The sequence below is a fragment of the Rutilus rutilus genome (assembly GCF_951802725.1).
Source record: "Rutilus rutilus genome assembly, chromosome: 25".
NCBI classification, from domain to species: Eukaryota; Metazoa; Chordata; class Actinopteri; order Cypriniformes; family Leuciscidae; genus Rutilus; species Rutilus rutilus.
In genome coordinates this window covers 20577626-20592126 of record NC_140229.1, presented here as the reverse complement: position 1 = coordinate 20592126, position 14501 = coordinate 20577626, and the positions used below count along the sequence as shown (strand labels likewise).

The 14501-nt window shown below is 38.3% G+C and overlaps 1 protein-coding gene and 1 long non-coding RNA gene across 3 annotated transcripts in view; one reads left to right on the top strand and one right to left on the bottom strand.

The window, feature by feature from the left end:
- Window positions 1-2598: 2598 nt before the first annotated feature.
- sftpba (surfactant protein Ba) lies at window positions 2599-13799 on the bottom strand. Of its 2 annotated transcripts, XM_084401017.1 has the most exons (12): window positions 13668-13799; window positions 13226-13290; window positions 11178-11252; window positions 10736-10750; window positions 8804-8926; window positions 8528-8641; window positions 8365-8445; window positions 5764-5944; window positions 5302-5444; window positions 5129-5209; window positions 2946-3053; window positions 2599-2816 (listed from the first exon to the last, which is right to left on the bottom strand). In XM_084401017.1, the coding sequence occupies exons 1-12, from the start codon at window positions 13717-13719 to the stop codon at window positions 2781-2783; spliced, it is 1074 nt and encodes a 357-aa protein (XP_084257143.1). In that variant the 5' UTR covers window positions 13720-13799; the 3' UTR covers window positions 2599-2780. The 2 variants fall into 2 exon arrangements, with proteins under 2 accessions (XP_084257143.1, XP_084257144.1); XM_084401018.1 differs by lacking the exon at window positions 10736-10750 and having other exon boundaries at window positions 13668-13798.
- Window positions 11760-14501, top strand: part of LOC311285386 — a 39390-nt gene continuing 36648 nt past the window's right edge. The window contains exon 1 of the long non-coding RNA XR_014626349.1: window positions 11760-11887. This is a non-coding gene — a long non-coding RNA (uncharacterized lncRNA). The remainder of the gene's footprint in view (window positions 11888-14501) is intronic.

Here is a 14501-nt window from a genome sequence, read left to right as displayed (position 1 = left end):
TAAGTTTAAGTCCATTTACTAACATTTTTTTATATAAATATAATAAAAATATATAAAGCCTATAGCCTATGTTACATGCTCATATATTCTGACACATAAACAGTATAGAAACCATAAAATAATTAGACCAACATTTATTTGCATCAAGCAACTCTGTTGGTATTTTTACAATTAGTATTAATATAATTGTTACATTTAATTTATTGCCACACTTTAATATGTGAATTACATTATCAGAAAACTGAATATTTAGCATTGTCAGGCTTTTATTTGTGCGTAATGGATAAAACAACGGCGCTGCGCACTCAGCTGCTCATAAACATGGCTGCTATAAATTTGACCTGCCACAAGATGGCGCTGTTTTCGACACTCTTGATGCTTCAAATCTTTTCCCCAAACATTCAGAGGAAAGCCTCAGCGCTTCATGATGAGGCTTCATTTGCCCATCCCTATTGCACAGTCTGATCTTATAGGGTGAACTTGCTGGGATGTCCATTTCTGGAAAGATTGGCAGCTGTCTTGAATATTTTCCACTTCCTCACTGTTTAATGATGGATTCAAATGGTTTGGAAATGGCATTGTAACCCTTCCCAGATTGATGGGCAGCACGCAGCAGTAATTGCTTCTCTAAGATCATCGCTGATGTTTTCCTCCTTGGCATTATGTTAACAAACACCTGAATGCGCTAGACCAGCAAAATGCTAAAACTTCTGTTTTTCTAGAGTTGGTCACACTTGCTGATTATCAAGGGCATTTAATAGCAGCACCTGACTGCTACTTACCCTCTTAATTCTTATGGAAGCAGGGTGTACGAAGGGTGCGTCTCAATCAGCTCCCTAGGTAATGAATCATCATGCACATGAATTTGGGAACTGATAAGGACATTAGGAACCCTGGCTCACTACACATTGGGACACTTGGACATTACTTCTGGCAACATGACAATGACCTCTTTGTACAACATCGTGCAGCATTTCAGCCGTAAATAAATGATAAATGTTAGCCAGATTATGTTCATTACCTGTCTAGCGATGTATGTTCATGTTGAAGTATAATTCAGTAATGGTTTGTATTTTAAAAATACATTGTGTGTCATTGTGTAGTGAGTCGGCTCACCTGATTTATGTTTCGTGCTTCAGAACTTCCATTAAGGGAACAGTGAGCATTGATGCTCCCTGGTTTACATTGTGTATTGTGGGTCTTTTTAGGGAGCAAATGTTTCAGTGCACTGGCAGGATTTTGCAATCGAGACACTTAAAATGGTCAAGTCCCTGATCAGTGCCCTGACTAATGAACTATAGGGAGCTGATTGAGATGCACCCTTCACAGGTGGCTTCTCCATTTTGGTTATTTTGTTAAATAAATAATGACACGGTGTAATATGTCATGTGTTGTTGTTCGCCTGAGGTTGTACTTACCTAATGTTAAGACCTGCCAAGGACCAGATGATTTTTTATTATGTTCTGATACGTAAAACCATAGACTGCAAAGAGAGCGTCCTTTCTTTTTCACACGAATGCCACATGAATTTTCATATGTGCCGCCACCATTATAAAAAATTGAATGCCCTGATGTAAGTCTTTAAAAGTGTTTCTGCTGTCTTTACTGTTGACTTTAATATACATTAAGGGTCAAGAAATAAATATTAAATCTAAATATAGAGCTAGCCATTTACTGTAGCTATTCTACATTTTGGACAGTGTCATTCAACATTTAATATTACGTGCAACAATTTAGCATGGTAATAGTTTCAGCTAAAATACTATAGTACCATACTAAAGTATTTTACCGTTTTTATGACAGTGGTGTCTAATTCCAAGTGTAGGACCAATAAGGTTAATTCAGGATAAATGATAATTTTTCCCTCCAGTTATCTCAAGGCAAAATGTGTCCATAGTCACTATGATATTTTAACAGAAACTATGGTTACAATGGAAAATATTTCCGTAATATAGTAAACATCATCTGATACAAATGTAAGTGTGCAGTTTTAGTTAAAAATGTACATTATCACTGATCAAATGTTTATGCACTCATATCTAAGATAATATTGTTAATGTCCTTTGAATTGACCTCTCTGAAGGCTTGTGCAATCACTGAAAAGATTGATAAAGTATTGTAAGATGAATGATGTTGCTCAAGCAACAGTATCCCTTTTTGTTAAAATAACAACTGCCCCTTAAAACATGTTTTTATATCAAGTCTGTTGTATTTTATCTTGTTTGCTGAAGATATCATCCAAGCCTATGACTCCGTGACCCTCGTTTTCAACTTAAAAAGCAAATAGAACCATGAAGATCCAGGTAAGGATGAAGAATAATGAGGCATTGGCCCAGTCGGTCCATCAGCATTTCATATAGGCTCTACATTGTTGATGCACAGATCCTGAGATTTTGTTAAAACTCACACAAATGCTGGAAAACCCTCACCTTTGATTAGAAGAAAACACAACAACATACTTTCAACACTCAAAAATCAATCAATAAAACATACTGGGTTTTTGTGTTCAAATGTTAATATTGACCCCTAAAGTCCACTTATATTTGATATGATGAGGAACACCAAACATATGAGTTATGATTATGAAAGAGGCCCCAGTCTGTGTGGATAAGGTTAGTAAAACTTTAATAAACTGGGTGTAATGCAAAGAAACAGCAAGATATCCAATGGATCAGAATCTTGTTCAGTACATAAAAGATTTATCAGTTTATTAGGCATTGATTGTCATTTGGAAAACTATGTGTTAACATTTACCAAGAGCAAGGGCAGCTGAAACAGATTTATCCCCAAACGTTCTTCTGACAGAAGGACACTGCCTGTAGGAGTTATATGAATGTGTTTAAAACAAAAATGTAACTTGCAGAACATGAGATAAAGATGATTAGAAAGCTAGAACATGCACATTGGCAGATTTATTCATTTAAAAGGCTTTTCAGTGCACTTACCCCACAGTCGACAGCGGTCTGGAGGTCTCTGCAGATGTAGTCCAGTCCAAGTCTACAGGGGTCGGCAGCAGTCGCAGGTTCCTCACCAGAAACACACAAATTTGCCCTCTAAAGAGTCCAGAAAACAGACAAATACCTCATTTAAACATTTCAAACTATTTATTAAGCTTTTTTTTTTAGAAAGTCAACTTACATAATGTTGCATTTAATTAAAAGTGCATTTAGTAGTTTGGTGCCAATTTAAAAAAAATTTATGCTAGCATTATTTTAAATAGTGTTTTTGTGAAGAGTCTAAATATTCATGAGATGAAGAATTTTAATAGTTCACTCATAATAGTTTTCTATAAAAGTGTTTTAATTATACATGATGCGAGTCTCTTAAGGCTGATTTATACTTCTGCGTCGGACCTACGCTGTATCTTCTACGCTGTAGGCTACGCGTTGGTTTTCATAGGCTAATTTATACTTCTGCATCGAGTGTACGCCGTAGTGTACGTCGTAGGCTACGCACGTAGGTGACTCCGTCGTGAGCATTTATACTTCTGCGTTATGTCTGTGTTGCTCTACAGACTACAGCTCTACACCACCGAGTCGCTAGTTGGCGGGGGCGGGTTTTAATTTTCCACTGTGTTTAGATTCCTCGCGGCTGTTTTGAGTTTAGGCTACTAGCGTCTGAAAGAGAGTGGATCATGTTAGAGTTGGAGCTTATCGAGGTGGAAAAACAGTTTTAGTGAAATCACTAAAACTAAAAGGCAGAAACGAGAGAAGGCGTCGGAGGAGATGGTACATGCGACCTGTGAACCTGTTGACGGTTGAACCGAATTTAAAAATGACGGGCGGTTCAGAAGAACACGCCGGAAATGTGTAGGAGTAAATGCGATTCTACCAAGCCGACCAATCACAGATCTTGCGGTCCGCGTCGCCGCGACGCGTAGTTACATTTTTGAGGAGGTGCGCGTCAGGGTACGGCGAAGGGTACGACGTATGATACGCGTCTATGCGTATGCTACGCCGTACCTACTACGCGCACCCGACGCAGAAGTATAAATTGGCCATATACTTCTCCGTCGTTGTCCGCATTGACGCGCAATTACACATGCAGGGGAGCATGTGAAACCCGAGGGAGGGGTTCTAACAGACCAATCACAGTGCTTGCAGTCCACGTAGAATTGACGCGTTGTTACATTTTTGGAGAGGTGCACGTCAGTGTACGCTGAAGGGTACGCATGCTACACACAGCCTACGACGTTGCTACGGCTTGAGTTCGACACAGAAGTATAAATTGGGCTTAAAGGGTTAGTTCACCCAAAAATGAAAATTCTGTCAGTAATTACTCACCCTCATGTTGTTCCAACCCCGTAAGACTTTCGTTCATTTTCGGAACACAAATTAAGATATTTTTGATAAAATCTGAGAGCTCCTCAGATCACTCAGATTCTACAGATCACTAATTGAAACTTGCTGGCCCAGAAATTTAGTAAAGACAATGATTAAAATAGTCCAAGTGACTATAGTGGCTCAACCATAAGTTTATCAAGCGACGAGAATATTTTTATGCGCAAAAAACAAACAAAAATAACGACTTTATTCAACTATTCAGTTTATTCGGTGTGGGCCTCTGAGTGAGTCTTGTACGTCAGAACGTAGGCTCACTATTGGCCAGCATCACACGCATCACACACATGGCCAGCGTCAGCCAATAGTGAGCCGAAAAAGTATTCTTGTCGCTTGATAAACTTATGGTTGAGCCACTGTAGTCACTTGGACTATTTTAAACATTGTCTTTACTAACTTTCTGGGCCGGCAAGTTTCAATTACATAGAAGCCTATGGAGGAGTGAGACAGCTCTCAGATTTCATCAAAAATATCTTAATTTGTGTTCTGAAGATGAACGAAAGTCTTACGGGGTTGGAACAACATGAGGGTGAGTAATTACTGACAGAATTTTCCCTGACGGGAATTTCACAGATTTCACATCGGATTCAAGTTGGTCAAGCAAGTTCGCCCACAGAACGAATCCGTTGACCAACAGGAAGCCTGAAAACCTGCCCGGTTTGACAGTGACTTCTGTTTGAGCTGGGCTTCATACATTACTACACTATTGACAAGGTGCAATTTTAAGGCAGCAAAAAGGTCTATTGTCCAATTTATTTTTTCAGAAAGTTACAAAATCTAGTAGTTACCATACAAATATCCAGCGGCCCCTGTTGTTTGCTCAGAAGCACACGTAGCTGGTTCCCATGATGCTGCACGTACGCATCACACTAGACGAGATATAGAAATTATTATACATTTTTACATTTTACAAAATCAGGGCGCTCAAAAGTCAGTAATTCAGAGCAGCTTTATGTCTAACCTTCAAAATGGCACCGGGGTGCAGCTGGCAGACGGTGTCGAGGAATGAAGCAGCCTGGCGCTCGGTGGCATTGGAGCCCAGACGCATTCGAGTCAGAACCGCCAACGTCAGACAAGAATCACAATCAGAAAGTGCCGGAGGCGCTGTTCAAGAAAGAGAGAGGGATGAAGAAACAGAATGAGGGGTGCCAGGGGTGTCCAAACCTGTTCCTGGAGGGCCACTGTCCTACAGAGTTTATCTCCAACCCCAATTAAACACACCTCCACCAGCTAACCAAGGTCTTCAGACTCACTAAACTTCCTGTTTGAGCTGGTTGGAGCAAAACTGTGCAGGACGTTGGCCCACCAGGAACAGGATTAGAGTCCCCTGGTCTATAATTAGCATTTTTGTGAATTATTCCTTTATTGATGTTCAGAAGTGTTAAAGACAAAAATCAGCACAAGCCAATGTCTGAACACTAACCGTTGATGGGACGCTCCCGTATTTCACAAAGACGAAGGAGAGTGCATATGAAGTTAGGAGAGGTGTTGTCCAGTAGCATGTCAACAAAGAGTTGGACGTATTTTTCAACCAACTTATTGCACTGTGACTGAATCAGAGGAAACTCGCTGCACAAATTCTCAAGCAGGATAGTTATGATGCTCTGTTTAAGAGGAAAAACACAAAACAAGGGTTCAGAGTTTTTGCTTGATGTGACCTTTCTTTTCCATTGTGAAAAAATTAATTACAGCTGCATTTTTTACAGTCCAATAAACTTTCAGAATTTAGTTTTTCAAAGAAGGTGTTTCTTTTATTTCTCCATATCTTTTTAGATAACTGTTATCAGTCTCAGACAGGTTTGTTAAATCGTTTGCCAGGTCTACGTAAATGGAAACCCTACTTGAAGAGGTTGACCCACATTATTAAGCAAGACACAGTTTTCATACTATATGGGAAGGAAGAAAGATCTTTCCCAGAAAGCAACATGTCGGCCCACATCTGAAATCCACATGAACCAGATGTGGCCCGGATCTGGGCCGACACTATGTTCTGCAAAAGACATACTAATATTGTGTTAAAACTGAATGGAGATTATCGAACTATCATAAGATTTGCACATGAGAACATGAGCACAAGAGAACTCGGTCAGAAAAAGGCTTAAGGAAAGTTTCTGTCAAAAAAAGAAACTTGCTAGAGTCTCAAGAACTTCTCCATGCAGGCTGGCAGTTGTGCGCAAAGTTGCATTTCATTGTGTTGCATTTCAAGCTCACAAAGAGAAACGTTTGATACTGAGATTGATAACAGTTATCTAAAAAGATATGGAGAAATAAAACAAACAAAAAACTAAAATCTGAATGTTTATTGTACTGAAAAATCCCACTAATGTCACTTGCTAAATAATTTGGAACACCATGTATTTTGACTCATTATTTGATCAGAGAAAACATAAGATTTTGAAGATGATTATATCAACAATGCAGCATACTACATTTTAGAACATTTATTAAAACTTTTGCTTATTAGGTAAAATAAATCCCTGGTGAAAAAGTACACTTTAGCATACTTTTAGAGTACTTATTGCTGAGATAATATGCTATAAATGCAAACGGAATGTAATGTTTTCTAACACTTTTACGCATGTTAAAGCTGCCGTCGGCAACATTTTTTTGATCATATTCAGTGAAATCGACACTATAATCCGACAGAACAACATAAATAAGGTGGTTTTAGAAAAAAACCCGAGCTTCTAACACCACCTGGAGCTTGTTATTTGTTTTGCAAAAATCCACTGCTCCCGGATCATCGGGTCCAATCAGCGCAGGGGGGTGTGCGATCTGACTGTCAATCACAGGTTGTGCACACGCCACAGATCCCGCCCCCCCTCCCTCGCGCACGTTACAATATCACATGCACACGACACGCCTGAAGTTCGCCTGAAGATTGCATGAAGCATGATGGCGGAGAGAAAATCTACTAACAAGCTTCCAATTCCTCGGTTATTGCTATCTATGGACAGATTAGCCAGGGCAGCCTACCTCCGAGTCCATGGTGCTAATCGATGCTGAAGAGATGGACGTGTTCACAGAAAATCAGGTACACACGCACCAACGAGCACGACCTCGATGGGAGGGTGCTCGCTGGTAGTGGGGGAGGGGCATGAGAGTTGTAAACATTCAAAATTTTGGCTAAGTCGACCCAATCTGCCAGACTTGCCGACTGCAGCTTTAATGGCAATTAAAGGAAATTTATTAGTTTAAACTTAAATTAAATGCAGTTATCTGAACTTTAAAGTGTTTTTTTTTTTTTTTTACTCAGGTAGGACCTAAGTACATCTTTATATGTAATTTCAGAATTACTCCTGTCACCTTTAAAATATGGTTTTAGTACTGCTGAATGTACTCAAAAGCATTTATGGTGAACTAAAATATACTTTTAAAGGAGAACTCGGTAACTCTAGCGAACTCTACTCACTTCTTCGCTGATTTTCCCTTTTGTTGTCGCATGTTTTCCCCACGAGCTCCCCCTACAGCTGTGGGAGGGTGTATATTTCACAACACGGTCGTAAAAAACTCACTTGCGGCGGCCTCCTCCCCCTCTCTACCGCTGCTCATGTGCGTTTGTTTTGATCGGAGCAAGCCAACTGTATCATGTGGAGCTATGTCTACCGAGGTGGGTAATCTGGTAATACATCATACATGCGTGTGTGTTTATGTCGAATTGCCGTAAAGCAATTTGTGTTTCGCGCTCGTTCTCATTCTCGTTCTCGCTTCTCACGAGACTTCCAATTTCTATCTTGCCGGGACGGTAGTCCCCAAGTTGCAAGGTTGGTTTTCCGCCTGGGAACACAAAATATTATTAAAACAATGATTTAAAATGTACTTTAAAGTAAAACTAAAGTGTACTCTTGGCTTTTTATTTGATTAAGATTATATTATAAATTATAGTTAAAGAAAAAAAGATTTGAACTACAAGTGCACATTCAACAATTAAGTGCATTAAGAGTGTAAACCGCACACAAATCAGTAGGAAATATCCCATTTTTCTGAATCTGAACTCCATGTGTAATGTGATTGGGAATTTCACCTCAGTCCTCTCTCTGGGAAACAGATACCCAAGTGTGCTCACAACGTATGAGCAAACCGAGCACTGAATGGATCCCTCCATCTGCGTTAGAGAGCAGAGGAACTTAAGTCAGCTGTGCAGAACATGCAAAAAAACAAACAAAAAAACTTCCTCTCAATGTTACCTTCATAGTTACCAATGGCACAGTTTTTGCCATGTGATTAAGCAACAGATCTTTCATCCTCCCACTGTCACGGCCTCCACACAGTCCAAGAAAAGTACAGATGTCACTTGGATTCTGCAGAGAGAGATTGAAAGACTTGTGATTTTGACTGTTGCATCTTTTTGTTATATACGTTTTCAAACCCATGCGCATTCATTTTACCAGTGAATATGCACAATACAATATCCTATCGGTCAAACGCAGTCTAATCTAACTACAAAGCTGTGAGCCACTCACCATTATTCCGCTTATGAAGGCGATGGCCAGAGGAAGCATCTTTTCCACCTCAGTGAGGCAGAGTTTACTGACTTTGGGAGGCAACTTATCACACACTTGCTCAAGGTTGGCAGTTAATTTGGCCTAAAAATTAAGATAAATTATTGCATTGAAGTTACGTAAGAAAAGAGAATCCCACATACACATCTGATTTAAAAAATAAATAAAACAATTGCTTGGACAAAGGATATTATTTACCCTACCTCTCCTTGGGTAACTCTCCTAAAAACTATTTTTAGGAAAAAAAGACATTAATCTGCATTTTATGATTATTGCCACTAGAGAGACCTATAGTTTCTCTATGGAGATTCTATATAGAGCAAATAAACTAGAATATGGGAACAAAACTTAATATAAATTCAAAACATAAATGCATTTTATTAATTATCTATTTCGTGTGTGAGTGGTGTACGTGTTCTGCAATGGGGATATTCTATAGTCTCATCCAGTCATTTGCGCATGTGAACTCTATGAATGCCATTGCATTAGATACATATATCAAACCAAGTGGCATTTATTTTAAATAAAGACAGTACAAGAAGACTTTTCAAATAAAACATTTCACCAAAACCATAAAACAAAAATATTTGGACATATTCTAGTAGCTGAACATTAGCGGATCATGTTCATAGTTAAAGTGATGTACTGCACCTGTACAAGCAGGTGAACGTTTTTTGAAAGTCAATCCTACATCGGTTAGACCTCAGGAAAGCTTGTGCAGCATTTGTTTACAGATGCCAGTTGGTTTGATACTTTTCAGTCTAATGTAATGCCTGTGGTGTCTTAAAGGAATATTCCAGGTTCAGTACAAGTCAAGCTCAATCAACAGCATTTGCAATATGATGTTGCTTACAAAATATATATTTTTTTTCAAATTGTCCCTCCTTTTCTTAAAAAAAAAAAAAAGAAGCAAATATCTTGGTTACAGTGAGGTAGGTACAATGGAAGTGAATGAGGAAAATTCATAGCCTAAACCACAAGACGTAAATGATCATGATGTCTACACGATTTAGTGTGAAGAAAAATCCTGCACACTTTCATGGCAATTGATAACTATTTTTACAATTTGGCGAAATGGTAGCGAATTTGGATTTTTTTCTTTTTCATTTTGGTACGATCTGCTTACGGCCCACTGACGGTTAGGTTTAGGGTAAAAAATAAAATAAAAACTTGTCAACATTTGTCAATTTTTTTTATATTTGCTTACAAACATTTTTCTGTGTAAAGTTATATATAGTTTTACAACTTCAAGTCATAACACAACTACCATAAAAATGTTGAGAACAACTTTACAGTTTAAGAAACACAATTTAACAGAATAATTAACGGAAGGCTTTTATAAATTTTTTCACTTTTCTGCTGTAGAAAAGTCCAAAATATGGCCCCATTTACTTTAATTAGAAGTGCCTCATTGTGAACCTCCATTTTTTGCAAAAGAAAACAAGGGATAAATAAAAATGTGTTGTGATAATCTCCAATATTCAACAAGTGTGCTCAATTGAGCCTAAAACAGAATAAAGTGAATTAAGTGGACAACATATCATGTCATTGTATTTTGTATGTAAGGCTCATTGTAAAGCGGATGTGTTAGTACAGATATAATACAGGGTCTTTGAAGGACCACATCTGACCGATAAGTGGACAGGTGAGAAACACCAAATTCACCAGATTTGTGAGTGAGAAGTTCAAAAAGTGACACCATGAATAGAACCGAAGCAATTCACTTCTGCTTTTCAATACAACTTCCTTATTTATTAGAAATACTTTTTAAAACATGCTGAAAATCATGCAAATTTGAGATAAATTAAGCTGCAGTCATGTTAAGACTTTCTCAAAAGCTTTGGCATTGATTGTAAATTCATGATTTTCGGTTTTAAACAGCAGCACTCTCACCTCAATCTGTTTCTCCTAGATAAAAGTAAAACACTGTATCTCAGACATCAGCCAAGAGACCATGAATATTTTGTATTCACTATTACATCTGTCTGGATGTGCATGTGTGAGTGCGTGTGCATGTCTGAGCGTGCGTGTCTGTGTTCACCTGGTAAACCCTACGTTGTGCGGCCAAAATGTCCCCACAAGGACAGTAATACCAGTCATTTTGTATCTTGTGTGGACATTTTTGGTCCACTTGGGGAAACAACTTATAAATCATATACTAAGTGATGTTTTTTTTTAAATGTAAAAATGCTTCAAGTTTTCTGTGATTGGTAGGGTTAGGGCGTAGAATATACAGTTTGTATAGTATACATAGCATTATGGAATGTCCCCATTAAACATGAAAACCCAATATATGTGCGTGTGTGTGTGTGTGTGTGTGTGTGCTTGATCATACCTGAAAGTCTTGATTGGAAACGAGGTCCTTCACGAGCTCAAGAATCTGAGTGCAGTCCTGACACATGTCGCCCATCTACAGAATATAAGATGTTAGAGAATGTTCAAAGGCCTGGTGCCCATTGCTTTATGTGTAATTTTTATCTTATAGGAGTCATAACCTGCAATTTTCACTTTTCCACGAGAATCAATGTATGTTATGATTGCATAATGATTATACACTGGCCGGGAAGCCGATATTTAAAAGTGAAGCGTTTGTTTACCTCAGGGTTTGTAAAATAGCCCACGTGCACGCGCACTAAAAAACGAGATTTTGATTTCTGCCCCGTCTTGACGTCAAGACGGGGCAGGATATACCATATATGGACACCGCAGCAGGAAGCCCGCCCTTCCCCTCTCCCTCTCATATTCAGTTGCGAAAGATGCAGAAACGTAGTGCACACGTGAGTTGCTCTGTGGTTGACTGCCAGAATCAACATGTAAATGTGTTTTCTCTACCAAGAACGGACCTAGCTATCAGGGACCAGTGGATTAAATTCATTTTTAATGACGCGGTTCCTTCAACCCTTCCCACTGGCTTATCTTAGGTGTTTGTGCTGTGCTAAACATTGTACGCCGGAATCCTTCACAAATTTGGGGCAATATCAGGCGAAGTTGGCATCGAAGCTCTGGAAAAGTGCCATTCCAACAAAATTGCCTGCAATTGAAACGGTAAGACTGTGTTTTTATTGCTCTACTGTGTGTAACAAACAGCATCTAACTGCTAATGCGGCTATTGTATGCTATTGCGTCTGTCACTAAACAAATAAACGAAAGACTCGAGGTGAAGTAATTATTTATGTTCCCTGTAAACAATTTTTGACTGCATTATAATGATTTCTTAATTCAGAATATGATCAAGATTGCGTAGGTTGATGTGTTCGGGGAATTTGCCAGTTAATAGTAACATTTAAAGCCCCTTAAATGAACGAAATGACTCGAAAAAAGATTTGTTCATTTTGATGAACGAGATCGAGTTAACAGTAACGTTCATCAGGCAGTAATGCCTCAGTTCACGTTCGCCCAAAATATGAACGAGTTCATGAACTATCGTTCAATGAACGCGTTCAGGCACAACACTGGCGGGAGTATTAGCTTCGAGGTAAACATGGGGAATGGCTGATACTTTGCAAAAAACAAATGACTGAGATCATCATGAACTCGGCTATTGTATATTGATTGCGTAACGCTTATACACTGGCCGGGAAGCCGGTCGCGGCCAGGTCGGGTTCATTCACAACTTGCGCCATGATGTCATTTTGGAATGATATGCTAAAGCGTTACCTGCGGTGTCAACCCCCCTCCTTCCTGCAACCAATCAACGCGCCCCTCATTTGCATTATTAAAATGACCGTCCACGACAGCCGAAATATCGCATCAGATCTCGCGAGACAATAATGCCTTCAGAAATAAGGGTCTGAGGAGCTCTGTGTTTATTTTTTTTCCACTTTTCTTTTTTAGAAGGGCCTGAAAGACTATAATACAGCAGTAGGTATCCAAGGTAATACTAGGTTATGACTCCTTTATCAAATGTTTAATCTTTAGGGTGGAGAAATAAAAGAGAAGTGAGAGCTCTGGTACTCTTAAAAGTTTGTGGTTTGTGTATTTCAGGTACTGTGTGAAAGAGTTTGAGGATATGAAAATTACCACTTCTATTTTCTCTAATCAGTCAATTTCGTCTTAGAAACCAAACTATGGATTTAATATATAAAAAAAAAAAATGTATGTATGAAATTTTATAAACTAATCACAATAATTCCGGATTTGCAATATGTGTTAATGACATTTTAGCATTTTATAATTTTACTCTGCCTTATATTGGTTTTGTTTCTTTAAAAAAAAAAAAAAGACTTCCAGGCTGAGGAAATAATATCAGTCCAGCCAGTGTTTGAAATGCAGACTAACAGGGTCGAGTCATCTTTTGTTTAAGAAGTCAGTACCTATGTAACAAAAAAAAAAAAAAAAAAACGAGAGAAAAAAAGCGAAGCATTTAAGATTCCTGAAACTCACCACAGTGTCATCCGCACCCATGGAGACTTTATCGATGCCTGTTGTATTAACAGATCTTGTTTTGACTGTTAAAAACAAAATCACTTTTTCATCAACCTCCACTGACCTGAAGATGAAACCGAATTGCATGCATTTGGAAAATAAATAACAGTATGAGGATATCACTAAGAAATTTGTATAAATTTAAAATTCAAATAAATGTACACAAGGTTTGGGTAGATATTTGGAGAGAAAAAAACATTACTTTTTTTTTCCTATCTGATTGAAATAAGGCAAACTTTTTAATATAACAATAATATCTGATTATATTTCTTGTCACACTATATTATTCCATAGTTTTAATTCAGTATCATAACATTACAGTAACATTAAAAGAGCACTACAGATATAGACATTCACACAGAACATATCAATATTACTGTCATCATAGCAGTTCATTTACCTGAACCCAGAAGGGCAGTGAAAAAGATGAGCTCCAGTTTGAAGGCAGTCATGTCTTCAGTCACCTCTGCTAGAAGAACTAATGTAAAATTCTCAAATTTGCCCCTGTATATAGCGATGGGAAGGTTCAGCTCAAAGAGGAACTACCCTTTATATGTGACGCCCCAAAAGCACAACCCAGACGTGATAACATAGACCCTTCACTGTGCAAACGAGAAAGCTGTGCGTCGACAAATAATGTTGCTTGATCACACTATTTGACAGCCAGGAAAGCCAATATTTGTCATGTTTCTAGACCATTAGTTATTAGTGATTCTTGCTAAGTCAAGCAGTGCTATGGCTCATAGTCAGGTTAGAGATTCATTCTAAAAGATCGAGTTGACTTACACTGATGGAGGGACCCGACTTGTTTCAGATCTATGAGGAAGACAGAGAAGCCACATAGTTTAAGACTAGGAAGACCTACAGAACTGAAGGATAGATTTATTGTTCTTATTAATATTACATTTTCAGAAGTTTTTTAAATTTTTTTTTATTAAAATTCTATTAAAGTTATGTAACCATATTGTTGCACTGCTGTAACAGACCGCACAATACTCTCAGCTTGGCATCAGTACAGTTCCTCCAGTTCACAGCTGTACTGAAACTGAGCAGAGCTGGCACAAACCCAGAACAATGGTAAGTTTATGTGAATTTTAAGAATAGGATAAATGATTATTGCTTTCCTAACACTGTCCCTTGAGGCACACAAACAGTAGGTTTTAAATGCAACTCATCTGCTCTTTAATAGACCAAGACTATGGGCCCTATTTTAACGATCTGAGACGCAAGTATC